This window comes from Muscardinus avellanarius (assembly GCF_963383645.1).
Source record: "Muscardinus avellanarius genome assembly, chromosome: 1".
Taxonomy (NCBI): Eukaryota; Metazoa; Chordata; class Mammalia; order Rodentia; family Gliridae; genus Muscardinus; species Muscardinus avellanarius.
Window position 1 is genome coordinate 192,499,883 of NC_137786.1, and position 21,905 is coordinate 192,521,787.

The 21,905-nt window shown below is 43.3% G+C and overlaps 1 protein-coding gene across 1 annotated transcript; it reads left to right on the forward strand.

Annotated features, from left to right (window-relative positions):
• Positions 1–3,044: 3,044 nt before the first annotated feature.
• Positions 3,045–20,636, forward strand: NCR3LG1 (natural killer cell cytotoxicity receptor 3 ligand 1; the record flags this gene model as incomplete). The annotated part of the gene is made up of 4 exons (XM_080690303.1): positions 3,045–3,492; positions 9,492–9,818; positions 18,524–18,540; positions 20,436–20,636. 4 exons carry the CDS (start codon positions 3,045–3,047, stop codon positions 20,634–20,636), a joined length of 993 nt encoding a protein of 330 aa, XP_080546429.1.
• Between the last annotated feature and the right edge of the window lie 1,269 nt (positions 20,637–21,905).

Below are 21,905 nucleotides of genomic sequence, written 5' to 3' on the forward strand. Positions count from 1 at the left end.
CTTTCCATTCAAACTTTGCTGATATTTCCCCTCCATTATCTGGAGTCCCACTGGTATCCTCTGTGTTCACTAGTTTGGGCATATTAGAGGAAACATATGTACCTTCTCCTTCTGTGCTTGGCTGATCTCACTTAACATAATGTTCTCCAGGACTTTCCATCTTCTTGCCAATGATATAGTTTTGTTCTTTTTTATGGCTGAATAGAATTTCATTGTGCGTATTTCCCAAAGTTTTGCTATCCATTCATCTGTTGATGGAGACCTGGGTTGGTTCCATATTTTGGCTATTACGAATTGTGCTGCTATGAACATAGGTATGCATATGTTAATGTAGTTTTCTGAATTCAACCCCTTTGGAAAGATACCCGGGAGTGGTAGAGCTGGATCATATGGTGGATCTATTCCCACCTTTCTTAGGAATCTCCACACAGATCTCCATAGTGGCTGAACTAGTTTGCATTCCCACCAACAGTGTAAAAGAGTTCCTCTTTCCCCACATCCTCGCCAGCATTTGTTGTTATTTGATTTCTTTATGCTTGCCACTCTGACTGGGGTTAGATGGAATCTCAGTGTAGTTTTGATTTGCATCTCCCTGATGGCCAGTGATGAAGAACATCTTTTCATGTATCTATTGGCCCTCTGTATCTCTTTTTTTGTGAAGTGTCTATTCAGTTCATTTGCCCATTTCTTGATTGGGTTGTTTGTTTTGCTAGTGAAGAATCTTTTGAGCTCTTTGTATATTCTGGATATTAGTCCCCTATCAGAGTGGTGGCTGGCAAAGATCATTTCCCATTCTGTAAGTTTCCTCTTTAGGTTACTGATGGTTTCCTTTGATGAAAGGAAACTTTTTAGTTTGATGCTATCCCACTTGTTAATTCTTGCTTTAATTTCCTGTAGCTCCAGGTTTTTATATTGAAGTTACATTTTACCTTTCTTTCCTGTCTATCTCCTTTCTACCTACTTATTTCTTCTATCCTACAGCAGTTACAAATGTTTTTTTTTTCTTTCAAATACTTTCACACAAAGAAAGAGAAATAGAAAGCGAAGGCAGTGACCAGCAAGAGGAATAATAATCCCGTTCATCTTAATGCGTGTGAGATGCACACACATTTACAATACCACTTGTGAATTCCAACTTGGACTCCAGAAGAACATTCTGCAGTGAAAGTCCGTAGCCAGGCCTGGCGGGCGGACTTTCCTTGGGCGGATTTTCCGTAGCCCAGCTTCCCTCCCGCCCCCCGCCCCGCCCCGCCCCGCCCCCGCCTGCGAGAAGGGAGGACCAGAAAGCCTTTGCAGAGCCTGTCTGGCTTTCCCTCTGACGTCTGCGGGCTGGCGAGCGGAGTGTCCCCTGCGGTGCCTGGTCCCTAAGGAACTTCCAGGCCGGGCACCTTATGCTCTCTCGGCAGAGGGGCTAGCCGCTTCGGTTGGGCGGCGCGGTGCTCTGGCTGGTCGGGGTCTTGAGCGCGATGGAGACCTCAGGTAGGACCGCGGATGGCGCGCGAGAGGGAGGGGACGAGGCGGCTGGGAGTCGCTGGGCGCCCCCCTCCCCGGCCGGTCTTCTAAGCGCCGGGTCTCTAGCCCTCCTTTGAAAAATGCAGATTCATTTAATTCACTTAACAGATGTATACTGTAGGCCGGCGGGTGCTCCGGTACCCACTACTTGTACTTGGCCTTCTGGGTGCTGGTGCCCTGACGGGACTCGTCTAACCGGACCGGCTGGGACTCAGGGCGGGGGGGGGGGGGGGGGAGTAAGGGTGGGGCAAATGAGAAGGCCTGTAGCCCTAGGAGGTTTTCTGAATTCACTAAGGTCTTTACTGGGAGCCGGGGGGGGGGGGGGGGCTTAGGGGGGGTAGGGGGGGGTAAGCGTTTTAACTTTTGGTGACATTTAAACGTTGTCTATGTCTAAATGGACTCATTCTGTCAGATTTTCAAACAGTAAGCTCAAAGGCTGATATGCATATAAGCAGACATTTAAAATCAGTGCTAACTAAAAGAATAGAAATTATAATAATAGATGACACTTACTAGAATCGCTTAAACAGGCTGCCAAGAAGTAGTAGAGGTGTTGGGGGAGGGGATGTGGGACTCCAGCAGGTGGGGATGTCGTGAGCCAAATGTGGATGCAGGGCTGGAAGAGAAGCTCTGAGGCAGAGCACCCCTGAGTTAAATCCTCAGCACTGCCCCTCACATACACAAAATAAATGTTTACCATAAATGTTAGCTGGCAAATGTTAGGCTCACGCATTGTGCTTACCACGCCTCTCAATTTCTTCAAGAGGGGATGTTGAATAGTTGGCCTATACCATTTAGGTTTGTGTAAGTACACTCTCTGCGGTTTGCACAACAGTGAAATTGCCTAGACCCATGACCGTACTCTGAAACCTATAAAACATTGTCTAAAGAAATTTAAGAACATTTAAGTAAGTGAATAAAAACATCCTGTCTTCTGTCAGGCTGCTGTCACAAATCTAGATTGAGTGTTTTAAACAGAAATTAGTTTCTCACAGTTCTGGAAGCTGGGAAGTCTAAGATGAGGGTGCTGACTAGTTCAGTTTCTGGTGAAGGTCACATTCTTGGTTTGCAGGATACTGTCTTACTGTATCTTCACTTGAAGGAGAGGGATGAGGGGGAGAGAGGGAGAGTATGAGTGAGTGAGGGAGGGAGAGAGCGAGTTATCTTTTTTATCTTTTCTTTTACTAATCCAATTCAAAGGCCTCCACCCTTATGACCAAACCAATCCTGAAGCCTTACCTCAAATACCATTACATTGGAGATTAGGTCTCAACAAATGAATTTGGAGAGGATGGAAACATTCGATTCATATGCATTCCAAAAACATGTTAATGGATTGGAAACTTTAGAGAGTCATACTCTCTAAATTAATCTACAGATTCAGTGCAATTCCTATCAGAATTTTATCTGACTTCTTTATAGAAATTGATAAGCTGATTAAAACTTATATGGAATTGCAAGGGACCCATAACAGCCCAAACAATCTTGAAATAGAACCAAGTTGGAGGGATCTTACAGGTAAATGAGGGATCATGAACCAAGAGCTTTCCCACCCACCCCTGAAAGATATTTATTACATGGATGTGTTTGAGAGTATCATGGGTCCCCCACAGCTGAATTATTTTATTGTTACAGATGATCTGAAAGTGAAGACAGATTGTATGAAAATGGTATTCCTGAATGGCAATAGCACCCTCCGCTGCAGTCTCCATGGTTTGTCAAACCTGAACATCGGTATAATAGGTATCATCTGGTATTGGAGGAATGAGACGTCTGGTATAGATGACAAAGTATTTGAGTTTATCGGAGGTCACCAAAAGCCATTCCGACAGGGAGCTGAAGTGTCTCCAGAAAGGCTAAAGACAGGGGACGCCTCACTACAGCTGCCTGGGGTCCAGCTGTGGGAAGCAGGAGAATACCGATGTGAGGTGACTGTCACTCCTCAGAAGGCGCAGGGAACAGTCGTCCTCCAAGTTGTGGGTGAGTGCTCAAAGGCAGTGCCTTGCGGTTCCTATGGTGTTGGGGCTTGGGGCAGAGCTGTAAATGGGCCAAGTAGAGCAGAAGGCTAGAGAATGATCTAGGAGTCAGACAAACAAGGGTTTGAGTCCTGGGTGTCTATAAAAGAGTTGGAGGGCTGGGGATGTGGCTCAGTGCTAGAGTGCTTGCCTAGGATGCACGAGGCCCTGGGTTTGATCCCCAGAGCTTCAATAGAAAAATTATTTAAAAATAAATGAATACGCAGGTCGTGGTGGTGCACGCTTGTAATCCCCGCGCTTGGGAGGCGGAGACAGGAGGATCGCGCAGGTTCGAAGCCAGCCGTGCTGGTGAAGAGGTTCTTCTGAAAAGGTACAGAAGGGAGAGGTGCTAGGTTCTGGATCCTTAGATCTGAATAAAATTCCACCTTTCCTGTTTTCAAACTGAGTGATAGGGCCAACCATTTAATATCTTTGGGTCCAAAATTTCCTATGTATGAATGGGATGATAACTCATACCTGTGTCACAATATAATAATATGTAAAAATGTACAACTGAATTCCTGTTGAAAGGTAGGTATGTTCACAGTCTGGACGTATAACATGGCCCCCCAACCACCTCTTTGAGCTCCATTTTCCTTTATTATAAAATTATCTGTTAATAAATACGCTGGTGAACTTGGTAGATGTATTAGTTTGCTGGGGATGCTATAACATAATGCCACTGACTGTGGGGCTTACTTAACATACTTATTTTCTCACAGTTCTAGGCTAGACAGCTGAGATCAAGGTGTCAGCAGGGTTTGTTTCCTCTGAGGCCTCCCTCCTTTGACTGTCTCCTCCCTGTGTCTTCACATGATCTTTCCTCTGGGTATGTGTCTATGTTCTAATTTCCTCTTTCTATATGGATACAAGTTATAATAAAAAAGTTCCTTCCCTAGTGACTTTATTTTAACTTAATTACCTCTATTTATTTTATTTTATTTTTGTACTGGGTATTGAACCCAGGGGGGCATTTCTCTACCCTCAACCATGGTTCTTATTGCTGTGAATTGCTTTGGCTATTCTGGTGTTTTTGCTTTTTCATATGGATTTTAGGACTGATTTTTTTCTAGCTCTGTGAAAAATGACATTGCTATTTGAATAGGATTGCATTGAATATGTAGATCACTTTTGGTGGAATGGCCTTTTTTTTTTTTCCATACTGGGGATGGAACCCAGGGGCGTTCTACCTCCTAGCTACCCCTCAGCCTTATTTTTTATTCTTTATTTCTTGAAACATGGTCTCACTGAGTTGCAAAGGGCCTCACTAAGTAGTAGCTGAGGCTGTCCAAAAATCAGGATTCTCCTGTCTCAGCCTCTCAAAGGCTGGGATTACAAGTGTGCGCTACAACGCTGGGCTTGGAATGGGCCATTTTGATAATATTTATTCTGCTTGTCCAAGAGCATGGGAGATCTTTCTCTCTTTTAAGATCTTCGGTTTCTTTGTTTAGTGTTTTATAATTTTCATCATTGAATTTTTTTTGCCTCCTTGTCTAGATTTGTTCCTAGGTATTTTATTGTTTTTGAGGTTATTGTGAATGAAATTGTTTTCCAGATTTCTTTTTCAGTGGATTCATGGTTGGCTTAGAGAAAAGTTACTGACTTTTGTAGATTGATTTTTGTATCCTGCTACTTTGCTAAATTTGTTAATTAGCTCTAGAAATCTTTTGGCTGAGTTTTCTCTTGTGGGAGAGTCTCTTAAGTCTAGGATCATGTCATCTGCAAATAGAGATCATTTATTTTTTAATTTTTTTATTGGTGCATTGTAATCATACATTTTGGTGAAGTTCAGGGTGATAGAGGCATACATGCACACAGTACTTGTTGAGCCCTCCTCTAGTTCCCACCCTAGAGATAATTTCAATTCTTCTTCTTTGTATTCCTTTGATTTTCTTCTTTGGCTTGGTTAGAGTTCCAAACACTATATTGAAAAGGAGTGGTGATAGTGGACATCCTTGTCTTGTTCCTAATTTAAAGGAAATTCTTGAAGTTCTTTCCCATTTAATATGATGTTAGCTTTGGGTTTATTGTATATTACCTTTATGATGTTGAGGTAAGTTCCTTCTATTCTGATTTTCTGCAAGGTTTTTGACATAAATGAGTGTTGGATTTCATCCAGCTCACTTTCAGCATCTATTGAGATGATCATATGATTAAAAAATATCATTAGTTCTATTTATGTGATGAATTACATGTACTGATTTGTATATGTTGAACCAGCGTTGCATCCTTGGAATGGTACCAACTTGGTCATGGTGTATAATTTTCTTGAAATGGTTTTGAATGCATATTGTTAGTATTTTGTTTAGAAAGTTTTGCATCTGTGTTCTCTTGAGGTATCTTTATTCTGTTTTGCAGTACCAGGGATTGAGCCCAGGGGCATTTTACCTCCACGCTATGCCCACAACCCTATTTTAAAAATTTTATTAATTTTTTATTTTTGAAACAGGGTCTCACTAGGTTGATGAGAGTCTCACTACTTGCTGAGGCTGTCCCTGAACCGGTAATCCTCCTGTGTCAGCCTCCCAAGTACTGCGACTTTAAGTGTGCCCACCATGCCTGGCTTTTTATTCTGTTTTGGTATTAAGATGATATTGATCTCATAGAAGGAGTTTGGAAGAATTCAGTCTCGTTCTCTTTCATGGAATAATTTGTGAAGGATTTTATTTAGTTTTTCTATAAAGGTTTTATAGAATAAAAACCCTCTGTCTAAATATAGTGGCATTCAGACATACTAGGAACTTTGAGGGGGCATATAACTTTTAGGGTATTATATAGTTTAGCTCATAATATGGAGCAGCATCGATGAGCCCTTCATAATTTGTACATGAGACTTAAAATGTTTTATATATATTGATTTTGGGAGTACAGAGGTATAGTAGTTAGAATTCATTTATTCTGCAACTGATAAGACAGCCTGAAGTAATAGTGGCTTAAAAAAATAGACCTGATACATAATATCTGGCTTTCTTTTTATTTTATTTTGAGGTACTGGGGATGAAACCCAGGGGGATTATACCTCTGAGCTATAACTCCAGCCCTATTTTTTATTCTTTATTTTGAAACAGGGTCCCACTGAGTTGCAAAGGGTAAGTAGCTGAGGCTGGCTTCGAACCTGTGTGATCCTCTTGTCCCAGCCTCCTAAATGCTGGGATTACAAGCATGAGCCACCATGCCTGGGTTTCTGGCTTTTAACAATAAACTATAAGCATGCTGAAAAGTATGCAAAGATAAAGGAAAATAAGCATTGTAACCAGACTCAGATATGACACAGATTTTGTAATTATCAGATAGGGAGTTTAAAATAACTGTAATTAAGCTGGGTGTGGTGGCATAGGCCTGTAATTTCAGTAGTTGAGGGGCTGAGACAGAAGAGTGAAGGTTCAAGGCCAGCCTCAGCAACTTAATGAGACCCTGTTTGAATATAATAAATAAAATAGGGTTAGGGGGATGGAGCTCAGAGGTAGAATGCCCTGGGTTCAATCCCCAGTGAAACACACACACACACACACACACACACACACACACACACACACACACGTGCAAAACAAACAAGCAAATAACAAAAAACACAACAAAACAAAAAACCTCACAACAACAACTCATAATTATAGTGTTAAGAGAACTAATGGAAAAAGCAAATAATATCCATGAAAAGATGAATAAAAGAGATGGACACTCTAAGAAAGAGTCAAAAGGAAATAAATGCTAGGTATCAAAACATAATAAAAGAAATTCAGAATGCCTTCGATGGGTTCCATAATCTTGGCACTGTCAAGGAAAGAATTAGTGAGCTGAGCTTGAAGATGTCAGTAGAAACTGAGGCAAGCCGGGCGTGGTGGTGCACATTTATAATCCCAGCATTCAGGAGGCTGAGACAGGAGGATCTCAGTTCGAAGACAGCCTCAGCTACTTAGTGAGGCTCTTTGTAAACTCAGTGAGACCATGTTTCAAAAACAAAGAATAGCCAAGCGTGGTGGCTTGCTTGTAATCCTCCTGCTTGGGAGGCGGAGACAGGAGGATGGAGCCGGTTTGAAGCCAACCCCGCTGGCTTAAGAGACCCTGTATCCAAAAATAAAAAAGTATAAAATAGGTCTGGGAGTGTATCCCAGAGGTAGAAGGGCTTCCAGGAACCCCAGTACCACCAAATAAATAAATAAATAAATATAAAAAAATAAAAATAAAGAATAAAAAATAGGGCTGGAGATATAGCTCAGAGGTAGAATGGCCCTGGGTTCCATCCCCAGTACTACCAAAAAAATATAAAAAAGGAACTGAGGCAAATAGGCTTTCGGTGTGATGATTTATGTTAATTTGGCTAGGAAATGGGCTGTGATTAATGGTTGCTGCTTTTAGTGGTACTGAGGGTGGAACCCAGAGGCTTTCTACCTCCGGGCTATACTCCCAGACCTTTTTTTTTTTAAATATTTTTAAATTTGGAAACAGGGTCTCACTAAGTTTCTGAGAGCCTTACTAAGTAGCTGAGGCTGGCTTCGAACCCGTGTGATCCTCCTGTCTCAGCCTCCCAAGCGCGGGGATTACAAGTGTGTGCCACCACGCCCAGCCTATGGTTGCTGTTTTTAAAGATGCCAAAGGCTTCAGTGTCCTCTAGTGTCTTTTTTTCTACCTTTGGGGTTGTTTTTGACTTTTCTTCCTCCTCCTCCTCCTCCTCCTCCTCCTCCTCCTCCTCCTCCTCCCCCCTCCTTCTCCTCCCTCCTCCTCCTCCTCCTCCTCCTCCTCCTCCTCCTCCTCCTCCTCCTCCTCCTCCTCCTCCTCCTTCTTCTTCTTCTTCTTCTTCTTCTTCTTCTTCTTCTTTTTGGTGATACTGGGCATTGAATCTTGCCCCTCCAAGGCATTCTACCTCAGAGCTACACTCCCAGTCCTTTTTAGTTTTTGTTTGAAAACAGAGTCTCACTAGGTTTCTGAGGCTATCCTTGATCTCGTGATCCTCCTGTCTCAGCCTCCCAAGTACTAGGATTACAGATGTGCATCACCAGGCACAGCTGAACTCCTTAAATAAGAGTCTGTGCCTTTCAGCTTTCTCAGCTGTAATTCATCATTATATACTGGGATCTTGATGATGTGGTAGTCAAGTGTTGGGGAGGAGACATAGTCTATAATCTTATGATTAAATTTCATTCTTTTAGTGGCTCAAGCCCCTAGGCTATGACCTTCAGAAGTAGTTCTTAGCATACCCTGCCCCTCTGTAGGTGAGACAGAAATGCTTGAAGGGGCTAGAAATGACTAATTATTATTCTTTCAGGTCATATAGTTTCTGGAAAAGTCTTTTCCCTTGGGAGCATTCTTTGTTATGAAGAATACTTTGGGTATACTTTTAATTTTTTTGTGTGGGGGGATTGAACTCAGGGTTCTACCACTGAGATATATCCCCAGCCCTTTTTTATCTTTTATTTTGAGAGTCTTACTAAGTTACTGTGTGCTGGTCCTGAACCTGTAATCCTTCTGTCTCCACCTTTCAAGTACTAGGATTACAGACCTGTGCCCATTTTTAAAAAGAGTAGACATTTTATCTCCCCTCCCCTCCCCTCCCCTCCCTTCCCCTTCCCTCTCCTCTTCTCTCTTCTCCCCTCCTCTCCCCTTCCTTTCTTTTCCCTTCTCCTTTTGCTCCCTGCCTCCCCCTCTCTCTTTGGTACTGAGGATTGAACCCAGGGGTGCTCTACCACTGAACTATATCCCCAGCTCATTTTATTCTATTTTGAGACAGGGTCTCACTAAGTTGCCCAGGCTGACTCTGAACTTGCAAACCTGCTACCTCAGCCTCCTAAGTAGCTGGGATTATAGGCATGAGCCACCTCGCCTGGCCATTCTATATTTTCTGTCTTACCTGGATGCATAGGCAATGATGCAGAAGTGTGCAGTGTGGTAGAAGCTAGTTAGTGTAAGGTGTGAAAGAGAAAAAGGTAGTTGGGTGCTGGGTCTTACTGTATGGTTTCTTCCTGGCAGCTTACCCAACCATCAGATTGATTCCAGAGCAAGTCACAATGTCAGACCATGAAGACAAATATATTGCTTGTGAGTCAAGTGGGTTCTACCCAGAAGCCATTAACATAACCTGGGAAAAGTATAGATGGAAGGTTCCCCAGTTCCAGGAGATTTCTGAGGGCAATTTCACGAATTCCATCAAGAATAAGGACGGTACATTTAATGCTACTAGCTACTTGAAATTGAAGCCCTCTCTAGAAGACAATGGGACCATCTACCAGTGTGTGGTGTGGCACATATCCCTGCATAACCCCCAGAGGCTGAACTTCACACTCCCCGTGATGACAGGTAAGCATCTTCCTGCACATTTCTCCTACTTTTCACTTGGAAGGCATAGGACTTTGATTCCCAGGCAGTCTAGTGTCTTTGTGAGGGGCGGATGGGGAAGGAGAGAAGGTGAGGGCTGCAGGAACAAGATGAGGTCTGGCTTAGCTCAGCCCCAGGGTCAGCAGTCCCGATTAGGTCCTTATGCCATGGCAGATGATCTGATAAGTAGAGTGGGGTTAGAATAGTCAGGTGGAAACATGACTGTTTGTCAGCTCAAGGCAGCTTCAGCTGGATGGTCCATGTGGCTTGGAGTGGGAATCTTGCTTGCCTCTCGGCAAGCCTGCCCGTGTTTCCTGATGATCGGAGCCATCAGGGGCCTGGACCAATCTGTCAACTCCCCTTCTAGTATGGTTCTAGGTCTACTGTAAACTATTGGCTAGTAGAGGCCAAATTAGTACTTCTGACTTACAGGCTGTGTCCCAAGATGAGGAGGCCATACTCGGTGGTCCTACAGATGACCAGGGCTTTATAGAGGCAAACCAGATTCTGAGTATAAGAACTCCTCCTGCTGGTGGGATAGGGTATTTTGAGCTCATATCTTGGTTGCATTGGACGTGACTTTGGTCTTGGTTGATCCTGTTGGCCAAATGCATCTGCTTGGGATGAGAGGAGTAAGGAAGGTAGGAGCCAACTGTAGGCCCTGGGGAGTGTGGTCTGTGTATCCTAGATGGGTCTTGGGATGTCCCTAAGGGGAGAAAGGAATTGTTCTTGGAGATGAGGGCTAGGGGCACATGTGGGGCATGAGAGTATGAAATCAAAATGTACTTTGTGTGTACGGTACGAGGAGTTGGGATGGTATGAATGTAAGTGATATAAGATGGTGTAGTACGGAAGCTTTGAAGATGTGTGTGGCATGTGTATGTGATGTGTGACATTGTGGTTTATTTTGACATGCTGAATACTCTGATGTGTGGAGATGTATATGATAGGATGGAGATGTTAAGACATGTGGCAATGAGTTAGTGGTTAGCTTTCTGACATGGAAGTTGACCTAAACCACACAGATTCTAGCAGCAGCTGTGTGGTTTTTTGGCCTTTATAAGTAAGTTTCATCTTAATGTTCTCCTCCTTTTTCTCTCCGCAGAATCTGCAAAGACAAATTTCTCTTGGATTTTCCTTCTTGTTTTATTAACTGGTATTTTTATTGTTGTTGTTGTTGTCATCGTCATTGTTTTTTTAAAAAGGTAAGGTGTTCTAAAATAAAGCATATCCCCTAGTCTTGGCCTTGGCTTCTAAACTCTTTGGCATCTAGTCAGTGGGTGGTGTTGGGGATTGCTCAGGATTCATGCGGGGATAATGTGTGTGTGTGTGTGTGTGTGTGTGTGTGTGTGTGTGTGTGTGTGTGTTTCTGATGTGCAGGGAAGAACTTTCTTATCTAATCACCATGTGGCAGTTTGTGACTCTGGGGAGATGCATAGTGAAGCTGCCCTCTGCATCTCCATTCAAGTCACTGTGAACTGAATCTGACCTTATTAGAACAACAGGTGGACTGTACTGTTGTTCTTACACATAAGAAAAGCTGCAGCTGAGAGGGGGTAATTCTTTCTCTTCATTGTTCATATTTTGTTAGTACCTCAATGGTTAGCTTACCACCAGATTGTCTTGGCTTGACCAAAAATTTCTAACACTTGCTTAAAATGCTTAAATGAAATCCCTGACTATGGCCCACGTAACAAATAAAGTAGCCCAAGGTTTAGAGGCCTAAGAGACCAGTATAACTATATTAATTAAAATGGCTCTAGATAATAAAATTTCCCTCAATTATTTATGAATGTGCCAGGGCAAAATCTGTAAGAGAACTAATATTTCTCATTGTAAATGAGTTAGGAAAAGTGGAATAACCAGTCAAGAACAGAAGATGCTTATCTAACATTGGCCAGCTGATTCATGGGACTTATGCTCCTGGTTAGAGTTAAGCCAATGAGAAAACTGGATGCAAAGTGGTTTTCAATGTTGCTTGTGATATTTGTCATATTTTGTGATTGTTGTCATATTTCTTGCCTTTCTCTCTGGCTCTGATATTCAGGTGCCGTAGTGATGAACAGACATCTAACAATGATACTCCTAAAGAAGAAACTAACGGCTTACTACAGTTAGCTCAGATCCAGCCTCATTTACAACATGGCTCCAATCCTTCATCTATCCAATCCTTCACCCATTAGGAGAATTGCAAAGCTCTTAATCACAGGCTTTCCCTGGACATTAGGCTCAATCATGTAATGAGATGGAGATGAACATGTGCCCGTTCCAAGCCCAGGCACGAGATGTGGCCTTATTCAAGATGGACACAGAGGCCTTGTGTGGTTTTCTTCTATATTTTTGGTGCTTCTGATTTTACAAGAGAAGAAGGATGTGCCCAGACTAGCTGCTGAAGGACTAGAGACACAGGAAGCTGGGCTACACTGTTCAAGTAGAGATGACAGCCACCCCATCTCCATGTGAACAAATCCAGCTGAGATCAACAGAGCCAACTTTCAAATGTGTGATAAATAATTATTTTTATAAAGCTGCCATCTTTGGCTGGCTTGGTACATAGCCAAAGCTACCAGATCCAGCTATTCAGGAAGCTGAGCTTTGACTGGGAGGAATGTGGTAGGCGTGGAGGTATGCTGTTGAGGCCACAAAGATTGTAGTCAACTGGAGTGATCCCTGAAATTACAAGGATCTGTGCAGTATTTGAGTCATTTCACACTCTTTCTGGACAGTCCCAGCTGACAACGAAGTATAGAATGTATTTGGGAGAGTCCCGGTTTTTTCTATTTCACAAAATAGTTTGAGGAGTATTGAGGTTAGCTCTTTTATAAAGGTTTTATAGAATTCACTTGGGAAACCATCTGGTCTTGGGCTTTTCTTTGATGGTAAGCTCTTTATTGCTGTTTCAATCTCTTTGATTGTTATTGGTTGGTTTAAGTGTTCTATATCTTCTTGACTCAGTTTAAAAAGGTTGTATTTATCTAGGAAGTTATCGATTTCCTTCAGATTTTCCATTTTGTTGGAGTATAGTTTTTCAAAGTAGTTTCTGATAATCCTCTGGATTTCTACACTGTCAGTAGTAATGTCTCCTTTTTCATCCCTTATCTTCATAATTTGGGTTGATTCTCTCTTTTTTTTAGTTAGGTTGGCTCGTGGTTTATCAATCTTGTTAATTTTTTCAAGAAACTAGCTTTTGGTTTTGTTGATTTTCTGTATTGTTTTTTTATTCTCTATTTTGTTAATTTCTGCTCTAATTTTAATAATTTCCCATCTTCTGCTGGCTTTGGGGTTCAATTGTTCCTGCTTTTCAAGGGCTTTGAGGTGTGTTGTTAGGTTATTTATTTGAAGATTTTCTGTTTTTCTTATGTGAGTACTCAGTGCTATAAATTTTCCTCTTAATACTGCCTTCAAAGTGTCCCAGAGGTTTTGATATGTTGTATCTTTATTTTCATTTGTTTCTAGAAATTTCTTGATTTCACCTCTTACATCTTCTATGACCCATTCTTCATTCAGAAGTGTGGTGTTCAGTCTCCACATGTTTTTGTTGTTTCTCTGGGTCTTCTTATAGTTGATTTCTAGTTTTATTTCATTATGGTCTGAAATGACACAGGGAAGTATGTAACATTTTAAAAATTTGTTTGTGCTCATTTTGTGTCCCAGGATGTGATCTATTTTGAAGAAGGTTCCGTGAGCCACTGAGAAAAATGTAAACTCTGCTGTAGTTGGGTGAAATATTCTATATGTGTGCAACAGGTCCATTTGGTTAATGGTGTTCTTTAGTTCTGAGGCATCTTTACTGACCCTTTGTCTAGAAGATCGGTCTAGTATTGTGAGAGGTGTGTTGAAGTCTCCCAGTATTATTGTGTTGGGATTTATGTGTGATTCATGTCACAGAGTTTGATTTATGAAAGTAGCTGCACCTATGTTTGGGGCATAGATGTTGATTATTGTTATTTCCTCTTGCTGGATTATTACTTTTACCAGTAAAATATGACCTTCTTTGTCTCTTCTAATAAGTTTGGGTTTGAAGTCTAACTTGTCTGATATCATAGTTTCTATTCCTGCTTGTCTTCGAGTACCATTAGCATGGATTACCTTGCTCCAGCCCTTTACCTTGAGTTTGTTCCTATCTTTACTTACAAGGTGTGTTTCTTGTAAGCAGCAGATGGATGGATTCTGGTTTTTAATCCATTTTGCTACTTTATGTCTTTTTATTGGAGAGTTGAGGCCATTTACATTCAGTTGAGGCCAATTACATTTACATTTGATTATAGAGAGATAATTTTTAATTCCTAACATGTTAAGATCTTATTTCTGTTTGAGATACTGTTTATTCTTCTTTGCTTAGTTGTCTGCTGGATGGGAAATCTTGTTTCTTTGGTTCTGATGTGTATTACCTATTTCTTCTTTGCTATTAATCTCCTTGAGTATTTTCTCTAGCGCTGGTTTTGAAGACATAAATTCCTTCAGTTTCTGTCTGTCATGGAAGCTTCTTATTTCTCCATCCAATTTGATAGATAGTTTTGCTGGGTAGGAAATTTTTGGCTGGAAGTTGTTTTCTTTCAGAGTTTGGAATATGTTATTCCATGCCCTTCTGGCTTTCATGACTTGGTTTGGGAAGTCTGGAGTGATTCTAATTGGTTTGCCTCTGAATGTCACGTGGCCTTTTGTTTTTGTTGCCTTTAAGATTCTTTCCTTGGCTTCCACATTAGTCATTTTGACAATTATGTGGCATGGGGATCCTCTTCTCTGATCCTGTCTAAAGGGAGTTCTATAAGTTTCCTGGACCCATGTATTGACCTCTTGCTCTATGCTTGGAAAAATTTCTGCTATTGCTTCCTTGAAGAGATTATTGATCCCTTTGGTTTCACCTTCTTTTCCCTCCTCTATTCCAATTATTCTTAGGTTAGCTCTCTTAAAATGGGCCCATATTTCTTCAATGTCAGATTCCTGCTGGCGGATTTCTTTTTTCTAAATTAGAAACTATGCATTCATTTTTGGAGTGATCATCTTCTAGAAGCGAGATTCTATTCTCCATGTGGTCTAATCTGTTATTTTTACTTTGAATTGAAGCCTTTATTTCAATGATTGCATCCTTTATCTCTTTTTGACTCTCTCTGAATTCTTTTTGAAATTTCTCTACTATTTCTAAAGTTATTTTCCTGATTTGATCTTCTAGAGATCTCTGGATTTCTGTGTTATCAGGTTCTGATGTTGTGGGGTTGTGGGCATTCATTGCTCCATTGTTATTTCTCTTTCCCATGATTTCGAAAGTTTGTGCCTTCTCTGGGTTCTTCCCTGGGTCACTACGACTTCACTTAAGGTGCTATGGATCTCGAGTTTGTGGTATCTCAGTCACCACTACTCCTTTACTGGGTTGTATTGCAAAGTCTCAGACCCAGGGAGTCAATCAAGGCTGCTTTAGACCATGGGGGTGCCAGGTTGGGCGTTTTCCCGCGGGGAGTTGTGACTATGGTGTGATATCTCTGCCACCGCCACTCCCCTACTGGGTTGGACTGCAAAAATCTCCGACCCAGGGAGACTATCTGCACAAGTCCCTGGGAGTGCAGTACTGGGATTTCTCCTCTAGGGGCCGCAATATGACTCACTGTTGTTGAGTGTGCTGATCGAGCTGTAGTGGACTCGGTGAATTCGCTGCTGCTGCTGCTGGCAATATGACACTGCTGCCATGCCCTCGGCCATGAGGCTGGTGTATTTCTTCTCTGGTTTTGAGCTCTGCTCTGAGTCCCTGCAGGGTGTGCTGAGCCCGGCCCTTGGGAGCTTTAGACGCTCCTTGCACCGAAAAAACTGCTGACTGCTGCCCGGCTGTTCAGCAGCTGCTCGCCTCAGCTCGCTGTCCACCCCTCCTCTTTGGAGCCTGGTGGCTGGTTGAGTGCGTTGGTCTGGAGCCATCCGGTGAACTTGCCACTGCTGCCAGAAGTAAGGCGCTGCTGCTGCGTCCTCGGCCATGAGGCCAGCATCTCTAATTACTTTCTTATACTTCTGACCATATCTTAAAAGCTATTTACCAGAAGACCAAACTGATGCCAGGAGAGATTGAAGGTTATGCTGAGGGTCATGGAACATTCATGGCTTATTTGAGATGGACAGTAGCAGTTCTTACAGATAGACAGCCGAGACCACAATATTTCTCAGAGAATGTGTAAATAACTGGAATGGCTTTTCCCTATGACCCATACAGTTCAAGAGCTGACTGTTCAAGCTGCCTTCCTTGAGGCAGAATTATGGAATAGTTTTTATTCTTCTATTTCCCAGATGGATGGAGACCAAGGACAGCAGAAAATGAATGTCATGGTTATAGAATGCCCCTGAAGAGCCTATGTATTAATGTTTGGAGTTTATATAATTAAGCCATGAGCACTGTAATCTCATCAGAAGATAAATCCAGGGAGCCAGTGGGGAAGTGTGCCGCTGTTTTGTCTCCTCTCCCTGCAGAGCTCTCCCTCTCCGGTAGCTAGGGAGGCCTGGCTACTTCTGGGTGCCCAAACCCAGTAGCTACTGGAGGGCAAGGGACCCTATGGTCTTGCAGATGACTTGAAAAGCAGTAGTTCCAAAGAACTTATTATTTAAAACTTTTATTTAAAATTTTTATTTAAAAAATTTTGTGGAAACTAAATCTTCATCTTTATAAACTTTTATTGGTAAATTATAGTCTCACGTCATAATGTAAATCATAGTGATAGGTTCAGATTTTAGCTCCTGTCCAATTGTGAAAATAGTGAAGGATGCTCTCTGGTTAATCATCTTTAGAAGGCTGGGTTTCTGGATATGTACTGTACTCCATCTCTGTTGACTTTCAAAACATGATACTGTAAACCTAGAACACTGGCAATAATCTATGAGCCTTTGATTACATTGATTCATAACATTTGAAGCGTCCTCAGGGAATGATCAATGACATCGGCATTGGTTGTCAGTGGAGGTTCTATTTTGGGGTTTTCTAGCAATGGAGTAAAAAAATCAAGAGAAAGTGAGAAGGTTTCTGAATATCCAGCAGTGATTGCAGAGCCAGTCCCAAGCGCCAGATTAGTGCAGGGCTCTGCAGCCCAGGCTCTGGTTTATGACAATAAGACTTGTATGATACAAGATGTGGCAGAAGAACAAGAAGTTGAGACTGAGAATAGGGATTGAACCTAGAGGCATTTTCCCTCCATGCTACAACCCCAGCCCTATTTTATTCTTTATTTTAAAACAGGGTCTAAGTTGCCAAAGGCCTCACTAAGTAACCAAGGCTGCCTTGAACCTGTGATTCTTCTATCTCAGCCTCCTAAGTACTGGGATTACAAGTGTGCGCCACCGCACCTGGCTATCTCATTGCTATATGTAGCGATTTTGATGCATTTTATATACATATCAGCAATTACTACTGTGTCCACACTGGTGCTGTGTGAAGACTCTGCTAATATAAGTGTTATAGGACATGAATTGAAAAATGGATCCAAAAGCTTCAGAAAGAGGATAACAAAAAAGATCTAGGGCGATTTTATTTTATATCACGTAGCTTAAGCTGATCTAAAATGAAGGCCTTAGTTTTTGGTTTTCTTTCTTGAATATAAGCTAATGGCTTGTGTACATAAAGCTTTTCTAAAATAAATTTTTATTGGTGCATTGTAGCTATACATTTCAATGGGATAAAAAAAACTTGTGGAGATATACATGCACACATAAAGCTTTTAGTGGTACTGGGAATTGAACTTAGGGGCATTCTACTTCCAAGCTCCACCCTCAGTCCTATTTTTTATTCTTTATTTTGAAACTGGGTCTCACTAAGTTGCAGAGGGCCTCACTAAGTAGCTGAGGCTGGCAGTGAACCTTCAATCCTCCTGTCTCAGCCTCCCAAGTACTGGAATTAAAAGTGTGCGCCACCACACCTGGCTACATGTGACATTTTATATGGTAGTTTAAATCTGTCAGTTTCTTAACTGTGGACACATGAACATTTGGCTCAGGCTGTTGGCTGTAACACGCCTACGTCACTCACTCAGCCTTGGTATCTGTGCAGACACCTCGGTTTCAGTTCTACTGTCACTTGGAAGTTCAGATGCAGCATGAAGTTTTGTCAGGTAGCTCTAATACCTGACATTTGTTTTCTTCTTTCTGTTTCTCACTTCTTTTATTTTCTTCTTTTTTTTTTACTTGACATTTAAGAGGAAAAGTACCAGTGTTCAGTGTTTAAACTATAATAGTTTGCATATTCAACATTTAAAGTATATTCTATTTTGTTGTTCTCTTGTTTCAAAGTATATTCAGGTAGGTTTTCTGAAATGTAGAAGAGAAATAATAATAAAAAGATAAAACCATTGTAATGGGTGTAATGAAATAATAATAAAAAGATAAAACCATTGTAATGGAGAGGTTGAGCCCTGGGGTGTGGCCTCGTCTGTGCTTTGTCTTTGACACCCTTGCTTGCCAGATCTCTGCTCCCTGCCTCCAAGGTGTGAGAGCAGAGCCTTGTGCTCAGTGCTCCCTTTCTCTCCGCTTCCCTGCTGCCATGCCCTGAGCTTCGCATAGGTGGCCTCAAACAGACTGAACCCAGGATTGCCAAGAAACTGTAAATAAACCTTCCTTCTTCTAAGTGTGGTCTTGATTCCTGGAATACAGCAGTGAGAACGCTGACTGAGACTGAATAAAAAAAGAGTCAACCAGATTCCACTGCACTCATTTCTCTCCAGGTCACCCTGAAGTGACTGTAGGTTCTAAGCCCCCACGGGGCAGGGGCGAGGCTGGAAGCCAGGAGGCAGGAAGACCCGCCTCCTTACCCTGTGAGCTCTGGGGTTCCCACGGAAAACCACTCCCCTTTGATAAAAAGGGGACCGGCGATCTGAACACAGAGAGATTCCTACACTCGTGGAAGGTTCTCTTCCACATGCCCCCCCCACCCCCCGCACAACCCCCTCCCATGGGACTCTAGCCAATTAGTTCAAAGGGCATTTCTCCTAGCCTATTAGCCCCCAATCTGTAATCCCAAGCCCTATATAACCCTGATCCTAGCATGCGCTCTCTCTTCCTGGATTCTTCTTTCTCTATCCCTTCTGTCTGTCTCTCTTCTCTCTCTCTCTCTCTCTCTCTCTCTCTCTCTCTCTCTCTCTCTCTCTCTCTCTTACCGGCCCCTCCAATAAATCTCTTGGCTACAAGGTGGTCTCTGGTGTGGTCAAACTTTGTCCTTTCAAAACCCACTTCTAGTTTCAGTTCCAATTTTTTTTTTTTGGTATTGGGGACAGAACCCAGGGGCATTCTACCTCTGAGCGATACCCCCAGAGCTACTTATTCTTGTTTTGAAACAGTCTCACTAGGTTGGTGACTCTCACTACTTGCTGAGGCTGCCTTCAAACCTGTGATTCTCCTGTCCCAGCCTCCTAAGTACTGGGATTAGAATCATGTGCCACCATGCCTAGCTCAGTTCTGATTTTAATCCCACGATTTTTCTTTCCTCCAGCTCTTTTCAAGCCGGGATAGCTGTGTGGTTCTTCAGACCTGCCCTAGGCTTGAGACAACATGACTTTGATATGCAGACTTCATGTCTTTCCTAAAGTTAGTACAAGATAAAGTGTCTGGTACCTGGGCCTGGGGGGCCCAGAGACGTGAGGAAGTTGTGAATGCTCCACTCCCATGGTAGCAAGCACCCCAGAAAAGTTCTCCCTAGAAAATGATGTTGGTAAGGGTTTCAAGTAAAGGGCAGAGCTGGGAGGACCACCTTGGAGGAGGGAGTGTGGGGGGCTCTCTAGCAGAAGGACCAGAGGTGCATGTGAGTGGTCCATACAGGGGCCTCATGGAGAGATGGGTTGAAGAGCCGATCCTCAGGCATCAGACCTGCATGGGTTTCCATTGTGCTGGTGGTCTAGTTTTTCCAGACTAGTAAGCAGACAATCCTGTTTCACGACAGGAGTAGGGTAGCCTGACATCTCTCAATCTGTGGAGCTCAGGACTGAGGCCCAGAACGTGTCACCCCTTTGATGTGAGAGGTTGCAGATGTGCCCTTAGGCTGTGTTGTCATTGGCTGGGGCAGAGTAGCCTGCAAGGCAAGGACCCAGTCTTTATGCAAGAGGAGTGTAGATGAGGGATCAGGACATGCATGGGTCACAGGTAGTGCCAGTAAGCTCCCTCTGATTCCATGGGTGTTTTGGACATAATCTTGGCTATCATTTAACAAAGCTGAGGTGGCTGTCAGTAGTTTCACATCTGGGACATCAGGGAGGCCTTAAGGTTTCCCAATTTATATTTACCCTCATGATATTGTGGGACAAGGAAGGCATGGCCCAGCTACCCCTCATACCTGGAACTTTTCAGCTTCACCCTAAACTAAACCTTAAGGTCAGGCATCTCCCTTAGAGTGGATGGCAATCCTAAAAACAGCAAACCCTAATTTCCTGGGCTCATGCAGGCCTTCTCTGTGGCCAGCAGGTGGCGCCGAGCCCTCAATTCTGTCAATCTGAAAGAAGGTGATTCTGGATGGAACTCCAAGGATGCTGCTGCGGAGGACCTCCTTATTAGCAACTCTAGTGCCTCTTCCCATGGCCAAGCTGATTCCCAAGAGCCAGGTTCTTAGAAACTGAGTATCTTTTCAACTATCTTCTTCTAAACTAGAAATGGGTCATGTTTGCAAGGAAAGCAATCAATGCCAGGGACTACAGGGGGCAGGAGAAGGCAGCTTGGAGCTTAGACCAGCAGCAGCAGCAGCAGCAACTACTACTACTTCTGGGACCCCTTGGCCCTGCTTCTCTAGCAGCTTGGGACAGACCTTCACCGATCCAGCCAAAGCCTGGTCTGCAAGCCTCGGTGCAGTAGTGGCCCTGGCTTGTGGTCCTGAACGCTATCCATGTGTCTGTCCATCCAGCCAGCCATCACTCATTTATTCATTCATTCAGCACCTACACAGTGCCGGGCAGTGTTGATTCAGACACAGTCCCTGACCTCAAGGAACCACAAACTTGGGGATGAAGAGACAGACCCATAAACACGGGCAAAGGAGAATGCCCAAAGCACAGAGGAGGGAAGGGACCGTCTCTCCCCAGAGAAATCAGAGGAAGCTTCAAGAAGGCATCATTTGGCCTAGACTTTTACAGATTTCAGTGGAGATGAGGCCTGGGCAGTCCAAGCAGAGGGAATAGCATGAGCAAAGGCTTTGAGATAGGAAGCCTGTTTATGTACAAAGAAGGGTTGGGGAGGCAGCCAAGGAAGTGGGTGCAAAGGGTCCTGGCAGGAGCACAGTGGACGGTCAGGCTGGAAAGGCAATCAAGGCCTGAAATGGCTGACTAAGAAGTCTAGCCTTGACCCAGAAGGCGATGGGAATTGCTGAAGGTGTTTCATGTGTGAATGACCACAACCCTTTCAAGACCACTTTGTTGGCTGCAGGGCAGGAGGCCTGCAGGAGGTGGGGTGGGGTGGAGACCAGGTAATAGGCCTTGCCACAGCCCTTGAAATCACAGTCTGAGCTGGGAGGGGCACTGTGTTGAAAGTAAGATGAAGTAAAGAAATGCATCACTGAAGGGAAATATACAAGCCCTTTCTCTCTTAAAGTTTGCTTGGTTGGTTTTCTCATCATGTGGGGGATTTGGCAGCGATCAGGGTAGTTTATTAAGCACTCATCATAGACCAGGCATTTAAGCATTTTCCATGTGCTTTCCAATTCACTCCCACAATTCTGTGGGGTAGGTACAGTTAGCATAGAGAAAGCAACAGAGACACAGAGAGCTTGAGTTACTTGACCTAAGTCAAAATAGCTAGAGCCAGGATTTAAATCCAGGCAAGCTGGCTGGGAAGCTCACCTTCAAATCACAACCTTAAAGCTTGTAATGTCCCTGCCCCCTTCCTGGGTACCTCAGCCTTCCAGCAGATCCCCAGGAGGGAGGGAGGGACCGGGGCTATGAAGCCTGGTGGATGTCCAAGGGTGGAGACAGCCAGGCAGGCTGGTAGTGCTAGGCCATAGGAGGGAAAAAGGCCCCCGGAGCTGGGACAAAGGAGTGAGCCTCAGGTCCTTTTTCCTGCCTCCCTTCTAGAGCTTGTAACATCTTCTGCATGTGGGGTGACAGCTGAGGCCCCGCCCTTCCTTTCCAC